At 39.8% G+C, this 13,144-nt stretch overlaps 1 protein-coding gene across 1 annotated transcript in view; it reads right to left on the minus strand.

Moving 5' to 3' along the window:
• Window positions 1-10,118: 10,118 nt before the first annotated feature.
• Window positions 10,119-13,144, minus strand: part of gask1b (golgi associated kinase 1B) — an 8,940-nt gene continuing 5,914 nt past the window's right edge. The window contains exon 4 of the mRNA XM_010775905.1: window positions 10,119-11,412. Within this exon, the coding sequence (XP_010774207.1) occupies window positions 11,205-11,412 (208 nt within the window). The 3' untranslated portion in view covers window positions 10,119-11,204. The remainder of the gene's footprint in view (window positions 11,413-13,144) is intronic.

The following is a 13,144-nucleotide window of genomic DNA, read 5'->3' on the forward strand; positions in this document are numbered from 1 at the left end:
GCCTCGAGGTCTTCATTTCGTCCCTTCTGCTTCAGCAGCTCCTTCTCCATTTCTTTCAGTCTCGTCTCCATGTCTGTTAAAGCGTCAGATTGTTCATTTAACGTTGCATCCACCTCTTTTCCCCGTTCGTTCATCCTGTTTGCCAGACTGCTAGTTTTATCACCAATCAGCTTCACCTCTCCCCGCAGCAGCTCAAACCGGGCCTCGGCGCTCTCCTCCAAACTCTTAGTCCACTTTTGCATCTCGGCCATCATTTCTCTTCTTCCCTTTTCTATTTCTTCTTTATACCTTGTGATCTCGGTCTTTGTCTCTTCTCTGTATTTAGTTATTCCGTCGTTGGCTTTTTTAATCTCCGACATCATGTCCTTAGCCCACGGAGGTATTTCAGCGTTAGCACGTAGTGGGCTAGCTGCGTCACTGCTAGCTGAGGAGGCCCTGTTGGTGCTGCTGCCCGCCATGCGTTGTCTCTCTCGCCCCGCTCGGGCCGAACGAGAAGTCATCTTCGGTCCCAAACTGCACCAAAAATTCACCTCTCAGCTCCCAAAACCAAACGTTATGCGTCCAACCCTCCCAGTTGATAGAAATGTGTCGATGTTAAAAATTATTGACTACTTTTACACGGAGCTCCCGCACGCACGTCTTCACACGGCAAAGCACATCCGGAAGTGAGCGATGTATATATGTGTTGCATTACTTCTATAGTAATAGTGTGAAAATACAGGTAATTACTGTAATTTATGTACAGCAAGGTTCCATAATACCACAGCTCTGTACTGCTTTATCACAGTAATTCCATTGGCATGGCAACTGTAAAGTCACAGTATTTAGTTGTACTTTTATTCTAATTTACTGTAAAATATCTACAGTAAATTACTGTGAAATATTTACAGTCAACTACTGTGACATATTTACAGTCAATTACTGTGAAATCCATGCAACTGGTAGCCAGTAATTTACTGTAATTTTACAGCCAAATATTTTACAGTGTAGCCTACATATGATAGAAGCAAGCCCATCTGGATTTTTTAAAAAATGTAAAGAGAAGGATCAGTCACTAATATGTCACTGTACATTTGTACGTGATGTCATTGTAATGAATGTAATAAAGGGGTTTTTCTCAGACCGATTCGAAAAATCTGCTCCATCAGTTTTTTAAATAAAATGTTCAAACCTGTGAATTTATATCGAACAATCAAAAGTAAAATAAGGATCGGAGAGAAACAGCCTGCAGTTGGAGGGCTCCTAGACACTGACCTGAAGAATAGAAGTAATAATGTTTTATTTCTTCCTTTGAGACTAGTCTTCCTTGTTGACTCTGAAAACAGACCAAACTGTGGACAATATGTTCTGAACTCTGTCACCTTCCTTCCTTATAACTCGCTTTGTATTTCCAAAGCAAACGGATAATACATTTCACAATCTTCCATCAGTTACACTTTCTTTAAAAACAGTCGAGTCATTGTCGCAGTGCGTACACTTTCCACATGAATAAAATGTTCTCAAAACCCTGATCAAAAGTTGCAGTTCTTAAAACTATATATTCAATGCTTTTCACTTGTAAATTAATGGAATATTTTCATTGATTTTTTTGGATGATCTTTGTATGATAGCAGATCTAAAATGTACAAATCCTTTTTTTTTTATTATTGTGGAAGGTGTTTTACATTATAAGATTGCGGATCTGCTAACACAAATAATATTGAGGCAAATCCACCTTCACATTCCTCACTTTGTTTAATTGGACACTTATCACAGGATACCTTACATAAAAGTGATTTGCACAGGAAGCAATTCATTTTAAGTCTTCTAAAGCAACAATTTAATTTGATTAGTTCAGAAGAAAAGAGAGTAGATATGCACAAACGTTGCAGCAGTGTTATGAAATTATCACTGCAATAAACATTCTTAATTGTTTGCCACATCAAATGCATATATTTACCATCATTAGTAGCAGTCACATGGGCTATAGTGTCAAATAAAACAGGTTTTTATCCTGGAATAATTTAGTCTCCAAGCCAGAGGGTAGATTCTAGCCCGTGATATTCCCTGCTTTGATCTTTGGACAGACTGAAAGCGTAGATACTCAATCATCTGCCGCCGAAGGCATGCCTTGATTTCCTATCCCTGGTATAGAATATACAGTAAATACCTTCTCTGTCACTTAAGATCTCTGTATAGCTCGGGAGTGAGGCCCAGTCAAGTTCAAAGTACTGCTGCTGGGACAGTTTGACCTCAGAGAGACGAGCCAGGAATGGGGTAGTAGAGGAATGTTTGGTGCCTCTCTCTTCAGGCTGTTCGCACCTTCAGCCAGTGACTGCACATGCTTGTGTCAGTTTAATAGAGGAGCATACTTTCAGGGTAACAAAGTGGCTTGTGTTGGACTGTAAGGGTTGTGTGTTCTTCTCCTCTGGGTCCTCATATGTTTGCAGGTATGTTTTCCACTTGGGATGACTTATGGACGGTCAGTTGCTGGGAATGCACCGGCTGAGTCTGCAGGGTGAAAAATGGGACTATTATAAACTTCGAAAAGCGCGTCCAGAAACATGAAGTGTTTTTATCCTATCCAATATTAGGTTTTTATACTGCCCAAATGGGATGTACAATAAGTGAAATTATCTGCTGCTGTTTTTGAAAGAAAACCCAAACCCTAAATCCACATTTTCTTATTTGGATAAACATCACATGCTCGTGAAATTCTGCTAAATGAAAGTGTTACATATGGTAATGAAAAAACTTAAACTGTGAACCAGACTAAACGTTTTGACATCAACCTGTAACTCAATTGGGAGACATATGGAACTATTGCTGGGGTTGAATTAACATAAAATATGAATAATAAAGTTAAATCATTTTCCCATCATGTGTGGCACCGTGGCGTTAAATGTGTTGAATCATGTCATCAATCATCCTTAATGGTGTCATTTAGAGACTGCTGCATGCTCTACATGACACACCTCTCTCATCACAAGTTCTCTAAATATAGAATGTGACATATTCAGCCCACAACTGTTTGATTGCCCCACATATCTCCGGCAGCAGATGTTTGAGATGCCAGTCCATGGAGATGCCTCACAGCCTTTTCAGTATGTGCGCTCATCCCTTTAATCCAGCGCCACGGCCTCAGATGTCCCTACTTCAGAAGGTTCCATAGAAACATGCCATGGTATTCTAATTTTCATCGTTGACTTGGTTTTTATGTAATGGCTTTCAACTTTCTGCACAACCAAAGCTCCTCACAACTGTGACCACAGTAGATGTAATCAATAACCCTGACATGGCGTTCAGTGAACTATACAAGAATGTAATCAATTTGAGGTTCAATGGAGAGCTTTATTCCTTGAATGCCAAATGTTCCTTGGATGGTTAACTCAGTGCTTATAGTATTGTGTAGGGTTAAACTGCATGTGTCTGGTGTCAGGAATTCAAAGTGTAACATTTGGAGCGACTGAAGGCATAATAAATGAGAATATTGATCAAATTGAACCAGGATTTTTGTTATGGTTCCTTTATTATTTCATCTTGTTGAAACATTATTCTCTGCAGTGTCTCAAATGTGTATATTCAACAACAACAAACCATATTTATTGATAACTATACTTTTAGTATTTCTAGCTCACAACTATTCTAGTTCATTGTGTGTCATAAGTGAGTTTTAATTAGAAGAATTTCATTTTTGCTGGTAATACTGAAGTATTAACATTAATATTTTCAAGACATTTTTGATACTAAATGAGGCCACATCTTGTAGAGCGGCCCTGAGTTCAAATCTAATCCTGATGACTTAATTTCAATGATTATTATGCTCACATTGTGGATTTCACTTAAAGGATCAATACAAGAACACAACATTTGTAGACCAAGCAAAGGCATACAGTACCAAAGCATTCAGTTGATGTAACATATATACCGGTATATACTATATACACTGTATATGTTTGTTTTCCATAAAACTGTTTTTTTTTTCAGCTATCTGAATGTATGTATTTTTATTGAGGTATTGCTGCAGTAGAAACCTTTTCTTTTCTAAGCGTTAGCTGCAATCATAGATGTTGAAAGGGAATGTACTCCCATACATGCTCCCTTTGCAGTAGCTTAATGAAAGCAGGGTAGAGATGTGGTTTGTTGGAGAGGCTGCCTTGTAACTGACCTCGGATTTCTTGCTCGCATGTCCTTGAGCAGCTCGCTGAATTCGTACCAGCTCTAGGGAGAATGCTCAGCCACTGACCCAACACCTGACCTACAGAACAGGGGAAATGAAGTACAGAGAGAAAACATGGAGCTAAATGTGCTAGGATGAAAAGATGAGAGCTATCAACTTTCACCTTTTCACATATATATGTAATCCCACGTAACATAAAGGATTGTTAATCTGTTTTGAAGAGTGTGTTAATATTTCAGTGCTTTGTTCATGTTGGTTATTGACCTTCTGCTATAATGAAAAGATTAATGACATACAGTGTCCTTACCGTATAGTACGGCCTCCGGCACATTTCATGTGGTTGCATTCTTCACCTTAGCCTTTTCCTTCAAAAGGCTCTAATCTGAGCTGCATCTATTGATTTACCTGAAGTGCTGATGGGAAAATGCAATACAACGGGCAATAAATATATAAGATAATGAGATAAATATCAAAATAATCTTCTCACCAGAAGCTCAGCTCCCCATAGACGACGCATTATTTTGTTACAACAGTATGAAACACTGGTGCTAGTCTTGGCTAGCGCCCAGACACATTGTTTGTGACATTTATAAACGGTTGACCAATCACAACAAAGCCGGCCAGCAAACCAATCAGAGCAGACTTGTCATGTCTAAGAAACTTATTGTGAAATGTTATTCTTTATGTTAGTTTTCTCATGTTCCTTTGTCCTGTGCTTTATGTTTATTCCAATAAGTAATTATCCCTCTCATTTCAGGCCTCCACGCTCCCCGCCCCTATCTGTCTCCTGTTTCCGTGATTGTTTTCCCCGCCCTGATTGTTTCCACCTGTTTCCCCTTATCCTGTGTATATATTGTGCTAGTCCCCTCCTGTCCATTGCCAGTTTGTTTCCTCATTTAGGATACACGTACAAGCCTACTCCACGGACATATTACGTTCCTTTAAGCTCATGATCATAGTCCTTGTTTTTCCTCGAAAGAGTGTTATTGTTTTTCCCTGTTTTGTTACTGGGACAATACCAGTAAAGTCTTTATTTTGAACACTACCTGAGTCTGAGTTGAGTCGTGCATTTGAGTTCATGCCTCAGAGTTCACCCCTTGACAAGACTGGGCTCTGGTTTCAGACAGAGGGTGAAAAGAGGTGCTGCAGCACACGCAGTATGAGAAAAATAAAGAGCTTATTGAACATTAAAGCATGGAGACATGTCACAGTAGAGACACTACATACTAATACAAACCCAGAAATTAGATTAACAGGGCCCCTTTAATCAGAATTTAAAAAACTGCATGAAAATGGTCACGGCTGTATGGTTTATCGGTTAATCAAACTACCACCATGACCTGAATCAGAGATATGTCTTGGGATGCAGTGAAAGATGAAACAGGGCACGATAAACTTGTGTCTTCTACTCACGTTGCATTTTAAATTATCTGGATCTTTGGAGAGGGAATAAAGAGCAAATATATAAGAGAAGGTGTTTGTCCTTTCATCTGACCAAGAGCGAGAGGTTATATTTGCAGATATGTTCAGTTAGTGAGTTAAATCCCCTCAGACTCCTTGATCTCTTTCACAAAGAAGTGGATACGAGAAAACGTTCCTGGCAGCACGTCTGCAAAAAAATGCTCTACAGGAAAAATCACCGAAAAATACATCATTTATATTTCAATCTTCAAGCAAAGAAATATGTGGCTGTTTAACAAACAAGCTTTGACATGACTGCATCTGACACGTGTTGACATTCTTTCAATTTTTCAAGTCCTTATCAGTGTAGAGAAAAGAGAAGAGAGAAAATTCCTCATGGCAGGACAGTTTCATGGTGCGTTAAGAAGACACAGAGATAATCATTTTGAAGGTGTTTAGGTATCTTCCCATGCTAGCTATTAGCTCTGACAGTGACCACCCAGATGCTGTGTTGCTGGAGAATCTTGGCAGTGAAGGCAGTATAATCTTTCAAGTGCTTCAAGACTAAATGGTACAATACATATATAAAGGCCTTTTAAAAACAGCAGACAGTCAAATAAATATTAAAGCTGCTGTCGGCACAAATGTCAAAGCAAACTTATCTTATCAGTGTTTTTCTTTTAAATATATGCGATTATTAGGTTGAGTCAGCGTGAGTCCATTAGCAGAAATTGGCACATGTTAAGGAAATAGTTTGAAATTTTGGAGGTTGATGAGAAGGTTCTCTCTTATCTGCCAGCAGCGAGTTAGCAGCTTAGCATGGGGGAAATAGCTCGCTTTGCACAAAATTGCTTTTACTTTGAAGCTTTTGTGAACATAGTGTGTCAAAGTGGGAGCATTAAAGGTGCTTGTACTGTAGGGGGATTTTTTGTATCTTTCAACAGAGCAAAGCTAACTGGTTCCCCCTGTTTTCAGTCCAATGTGTTGAGATAAGCCAAAGTGTGTTCAAAAGAGCAGTAAATCCCTCGAAGCATCATGATTTAGCTACATGGTGTGTCCCAGTGATACTCAATTTACAGCCAGTAGGGTGCTTGGTTGCCCCCGACCGTCACTAAATCACAATCCAAATAAATTGATTCACAATGGGAGTTTTTGGGGGTAATTTTAATGTAAATGAAGTCGCAGAGCGCATTGTTTTTACACTAATGAAGCTTGTTTATAAAAAATTGAAAAGTGACAAAGGATTTAAGCAGATACATAATAACACCAACGTCGTTTTTTTAACTTGTCACTTTTGCAAAAGCAAGTAGAGTATCCCGTGTGTACTGTCTTTACTTACTGTTTTATGTTCTCTACTGAAGTGACATATCAATATATTGCCTGTGTCTCAAGTTCGGCACAAGTTCAGAGCCTGGGTGAATAAATGTCAAAATATATATATTACTCTGACCAGTACTGCTACATGGCACATGTTTTTAGACAGGGTTCATGGAGGTCAGTGGCAAACTCTGGAGGGCAGGGAATGGGAAAAGTGACATCATGGTAAACCAGAGTGATTATCAGCGCCCAGTTGAGGTCACGAGAATAAAGTACTCCTCTGTTTGGATGATGTTTGGAGTCTGGCCAAGCCGCAGCTAACATGAACAGTCTCAAACTATTCTCATCGTAGTCTGAAAATCTAAATATTTTCGCAAGTGATACACTCTCAAGAAACACAAATACAAAATGTGTTAAATTGTTGGTGTGAAAGAGAACAAAAGGAAAGCAGAGAGTGTAAGAGAGTGTTGGACAAATACTGAATGTACTCTGCTAATATCAGAGAAGCACAATAACAAAGGCCTAACTGTAACTGTGTACGACTACATGGATGACGCTCATGAGACACTGTGTTGAAGTTATGAGATGTTCCTACGATTAACATGATAACACAGCCCCCAGAGAGACAGCATATGACTGTCATGTTTATTGATTACGCAGGCCTTAGCTAATCTGAACTAATGCCAGAATACTGCTTTGAACCAGTATTCCTCCATCTTGTTGATTGTCCCACGCAGTCTGTGTGTGATGACAACTTCCATTCCTACATGTATCCTGATATTGAAGACCAAGCCGGTGACGAATGATATTTTTCTAACAGAGAGAAATCCTCAATGTGAAAAATAGAATACATACACATTTTGTTTTAATTCATATATATATGTTCCTGAAGCTAAACCTTGTGAAGTTGTTTTGAAAACGTTAGTAAAAATTATTATCCAAATTCCAGTTTATGTCTCACAGAGCTGGAGATAAACCCTGCTTAACAGAAGTGTCTCTTCAGGGTATTTACATTTTAATGACATGCCTGAGGATTCGCAAACCCTGCATTTTCCAAAAAGGCACATACGCCTCAAGGTAACAAATGTTTTGCTTCAAACTTTCAATTTATATTTAATTGTTCATTTGTTTGTTCGAGATTAAGTGCTGTTTATTTGTTTTCATTGGGATTAATTAAACCTGTAGAACTTTACAGAATAAGCAGAGTGAATCCAAAGTTTTCTGTCTGTAGCTGATAATGAGCATAGCACATCGTTATTATACTCCCTGCATAAGTGGATAGCATTTAGTGTATTCTACAAAAGCTAGTAGCTTCCTGACGTTGTTATGAACTCAGACACTCAGGATTTAGGACCCAATTGCACGAACCGGGAGACAGAGGTAAAGTATTGGTAAGATGCTTTATTTTCCAAAAACAGCAAGATGAACAAAAAATGGTCACTATCGAATCTCTAGCTGAGATGACAAAAATTGAGAACAAAATGAAAGCGCTCACATAGTGAGGAACAAAACTTTACAAAAGCACTAAGAGAGCAAGACACAGGTGAAAACAATCAGGGGCGGGGCTGGTGATGATGAGCACAGGAGACACACAAGGGGTACAGGTGAACACAATCAGACAATTAGACACACCAGGGAAACTAACGACAGGGAGGAAAACACAGGGAGAAGGACCAGACAAGAAAGAAGGAAAACATGACAAGGAGAACAGAACAGCAAAAATCCATTACCAGGCACACCAAATTAAAACCGTGACATGACATAAGAATCGTGACAGAGGTCTCCAACTGTTGACACACAACCCCACAGCCCATTGTAAATTGTTATACTTCTGTTTTTGTAAAGATGAAACCAAAGAGATGTAACCTGTGAATTCATGAGCTTTAGATTTACTTCTGGGCAGATGTTGTTACCTGGGCAGAGCCAAGCTAGCTGTTTCCCCTTAATGCTATGGCTTTATGCTGAGCTAAGCTAACCAGCTGCTGGCTACAGCTCTATGTTAACCTACAGAGATAAGGGGGACATAAATCTTGTCATCGAACTCGCTGCAAGGAAGCAAATAAGCCTATTCAAACAATTTTTTGTGCTGTTCTTCAGTACACATTTTAGATTCTGGCTTTTACTAACCCAACTCTAACAGATGCCTTCTACCCTCAATATACTGTAACACAATGAGCTGCAACAAGTAATTGACTATTGTATGAAGTGCAACATATAATTTATTTTGAATATTGATTGAGTCATTTTCATGCTAAAATGGCAGAAATGCCAATCATATAAAACTGAATAGCTTTCGGTTTTGGACTGCCATCTTTGCAGTAGAAAATCAGCTGATTCTCCATAAATGGGCAGAGACTTCCATATATTCAGATTTTATGGATTTTAGATTGAATGCATCTATAATGTATCTGGCTGAAAAAGGACCTTTCTTCACTTCATCTATGTGCAATGTAGTAGGAACATGCTTTTCATTTGTGACGGCTAGCGCTTGGCTGAGATTGCCTGAGTTGACTGACTAGCTCTGCTTCTAGGCATGTTTGGGTTGAAGCATTTGACTTGCCGAACACGACATAATGTTTTATACATCACATTTCACTTCCTAAAAGTATGGACATAGGGGAAACTGTTATGATGCTTGTCTATGTGTTTGTGTATTGCCTTTACATATTATTGATAAAAAGTCAAAAGTCTCCTATTTTCCGTGTGTATGTGACACAAGTTTGAGAATATGAATTCCGCTGCAGAGCACTCTAGAGGGGTCTTTCTAACAAAAACACACAGAGGCGTGGACCCCACTGACGCACTAATGTGGGTGACGAGGGGTTAAAACAACATGCCCGGCACGGACACGAGAGAATAACCCACAAAGCCCCGTCGACTCCAGCTCTGAAAGCCCAAAGCACGCTGGTTACGACTGCAGGAGAAGTAGACACCACGCTCTGGCTCAGATTTCAGAGCCACAGACTATTTCTGACCATGCTTTGACACATTCTGCATAGACGTGAGAACATATGTTTCATAATGCATTTTTTAAGTTAACTTTGTAATGGTGGCTTCCCAATGTAGGACAATTATGAGTCAATGTTTTATATATCACGATAAAAGAGATTTAAATACAATTGCAGGCCTGTCTGTGATTCCAACATTAATTGAAATCACATGCTGCCATATTCAACGCCAAAATGCAATATAGCTGAACAAAATGGAAGGCCAACACTCATAATGGATGACAATCAAAGTGTGCTTGTTTTTCTCCAAAAATGATTTTATTATTCAAAGCAAATGTATTACAAAGAAATCCATTAATTGACCATCTGGAGCCCGAACATCTTCGACAATTAATAAATAAATACAGTGAAAATTGTTTTGTTTTTAAAAGGAAAATAATAGTGCATATAAAAAAGTAACACCATTCGACTCCTCTTAAAGTTCTTCCGAGAACACTCAACGCTAAGTTTCCAATGTCCAATCTTTATGATTGGTGTTGCTGTGTTGTTGTGTTTACATTAAGACTGTACACAACATTGAATTACTAATTAAAATGGCAATCTTACTTCAGTGAAAAACCCCAATTAATTACTGGATTAGCGTTGTAGCTTGTTAGCTACACGATAAGAGGCTTAATCAACATCTCAATTCCTGCAAGAAAATAATATATAATTTAGTTCAGTTCATACACAATGCAAATGACTCTAAGCCTACTGAAAGGCCTCTGGGGGAGCAAAGATTATAGATGCACTATGCTCTGTACATAATGACATAAGTGTTATTGGCTCCAGGTAAGAGGGAAACAAAGACTTAAAAAGGACCGGTAGTGAAACACAAGACGCTAGGATCTATTGAATGCTGGCTATAGGGAAATTGAAGAAGCCTATCTTAGTTAAGAAATGTGATAGGTTTCTTAACTGCAAATTACTTGAATGGATTTATGTTAAAAAGTTATCAACAACACAACATATGCTATTTGGAAAGAAAAGTCTGAATTTCTAACAATTCCTATAGCGATATGAGTCAATGGTCATTTTTCCAAAACATATTGATAAAAACTTGTAAATAATCCAATATTTAACGGCAAATTGATATGGTCCTGAGAAAAAGGGTCTGCTGAGGTTGAAACCATTATGTTTTTACGCTCTTATATTAAAGTTGATAATACAGAATCAATTTTAAACATTAACTCGTGTTTTTCAAAGGTACTTAAAAGAATGTAAGTGGAAACCATTTCAGTGTCTGGTAAGAGGATATTCTCTGACCCCAGTGAAGTCACAGGGTTCAAGTCGTTATTATGTGCCGCATTCATTTGGCCACTAGACTGAAGTGACCCTCATCACACATTCATTGTTATGACTTTGATCCCATGTGCGTTGATGTAGGTGAGGAGGACCTTGGCCCGCCTCTCAATTACATCGATCAGCTTGTCGATGCCCTGCCGGCCTCCCTGGCTCTCCCAGTATGTCTCATCAAGAAACAGAGACTGAAGGAGCTTCTCCCTCAACCTCTTGCTCTGCAGCACAGACACCGCCGACTCTGGGAGCCTAGAGAGACAAAAAGTGAGTCAGGAAGAGTTCAATTCAATTAGAGTTTCAGGTAGATATCTCAGAGGCAGAGCTTCTCTTGGCTGGGAGCAGAAAATAATCTGATTAGTTCTGTGGTGATGCTTAAGTAGGCTAGACTGTTTTTATGAATCAAAGTGCCTCTACAAACATGCTCATAAAAGATACAAATCAACATGGTAGTGAAATTGTGTGCAACTTTATCGCAATGTTAAGAAGACAACTTTAACGAGAGGCAGAAGTGCAGAAAACAATATAAGCTAAAGGGGAAGAACACGGGGAAAAGACAGTTGATAAAATAAGAACAACTTTATAACTCCTAACTAAATGTAATCTTTCTTCTCTACGGTATGCTTGTATGTGAAGAGCAATTCAGCCGGTAAGAACGTCTCCGATAAAGTCTGAGGACAGGAGTTTGCCTGAGTTTGGGGGAGGAATATTTGGAAATTAATTAGCATATTGCCAGCGACGAGTCATGTTAGCTAGCTAGCGCCCACAAATGTCCGCCAACGAGCAGCGTGTGGTTGCAAAGTTTTGGAAAGAGACATTAAAAACCCACACAGATGTATCCCCATTCTATTGAAACAGTCATCCTTCATGTTTTTCTAAATACTGGAAATGATCAAAAGTCATTCCTGTGGGTGTTGCTAGTAGCAACAGACTCTTAGTTCTGGAATTTGTATGCTATTCGCACATCTTGCAATCAGGCTCAGTAAAAGGCTCCACTGCTAAATGAAGTATCTGCAGAGATTGAAAATGAGATCGTATTACATGTGAAGCAGCAACTGGCTTGGAGCTGACCTGTGTAGGGTACTTACTATGAGTGGTGGAATGGTGTTAATGAACTAAAGTGCTGTTACTTGATACAGAGATGGATTTGTGCCTTGCATTCCTGTGTTATGGGAGGATTATGTTATTGTCTGCAAGAAGAGTTCGCCCGATGAATGTTTGTACAGCAAAAATGACATTAGCCCGCATGGTTTTTCATACCACTGCTACGCTGACGACACCCAATTAATTCTGTCCTTTCCCCGCTCAGAGACCCAGGTCGTTGCATGCATCTCTGCTTGTCTAGCGGACATCTCTCAGTGGATGTCTGCTCACCACCTCAAGCTCAACCTTGACAAGACTGAACTGCTTTTCCTTCTGGGAAAAGATTGTCCCACTCTTGACCTAATAATCAACATCGGCACCTCTGTTGTTTCCCCGACTCAGACTGAAAGGAATCTGGGTGTGATCCTAGATAACAAACTGTGCTTCACTGCAAACATCGCTGCTACAACCCGCTGCTGCAGATACACTCTTTACAACATCAGTAGGATACGTCCCCAGCTGACCCAGAAAGCGACACAGGTTCTGGCCCAGGCTCTCGTCATCTCACGCCTAGACTACTGCAACTCCCTCCTGGCTCGTCTACCTGCATGTGCCATCCGACCTCTGCAGCTCATCCAGAATGCAGCTGCTCGTCTGGTCTTCAACCTTCCTAAATTCTCCTACACCACGCCGCTCCTCCACTCCCTTCACTGGCTTCCAGTAACTGCTGGAATCCACTTCAAGACAATGGCTGCTGAATGGATCTGGCCCTTCCTACATCCAGGACATGGTTAAACCGTACACCCCAGCACGTGCACTCCGCTCTGCATCAGCCAAACAGCTCGCTGCACCCGCACTGCGAGGGGGACCCAAGTTCCCATCAGCAAAAACACGGGGGTTT

Source organism: Notothenia coriiceps, unplaced genomic scaffold, assembly GCF_000735185.1.
Source record: "Notothenia coriiceps isolate Sejong01 unplaced genomic scaffold, NC01 NC01_scaffold00000339, whole genome shotgun sequence".
Taxonomy (NCBI): Eukaryota; Metazoa; Chordata; class Actinopteri; order Perciformes; family Nototheniidae; genus Notothenia; species Notothenia coriiceps.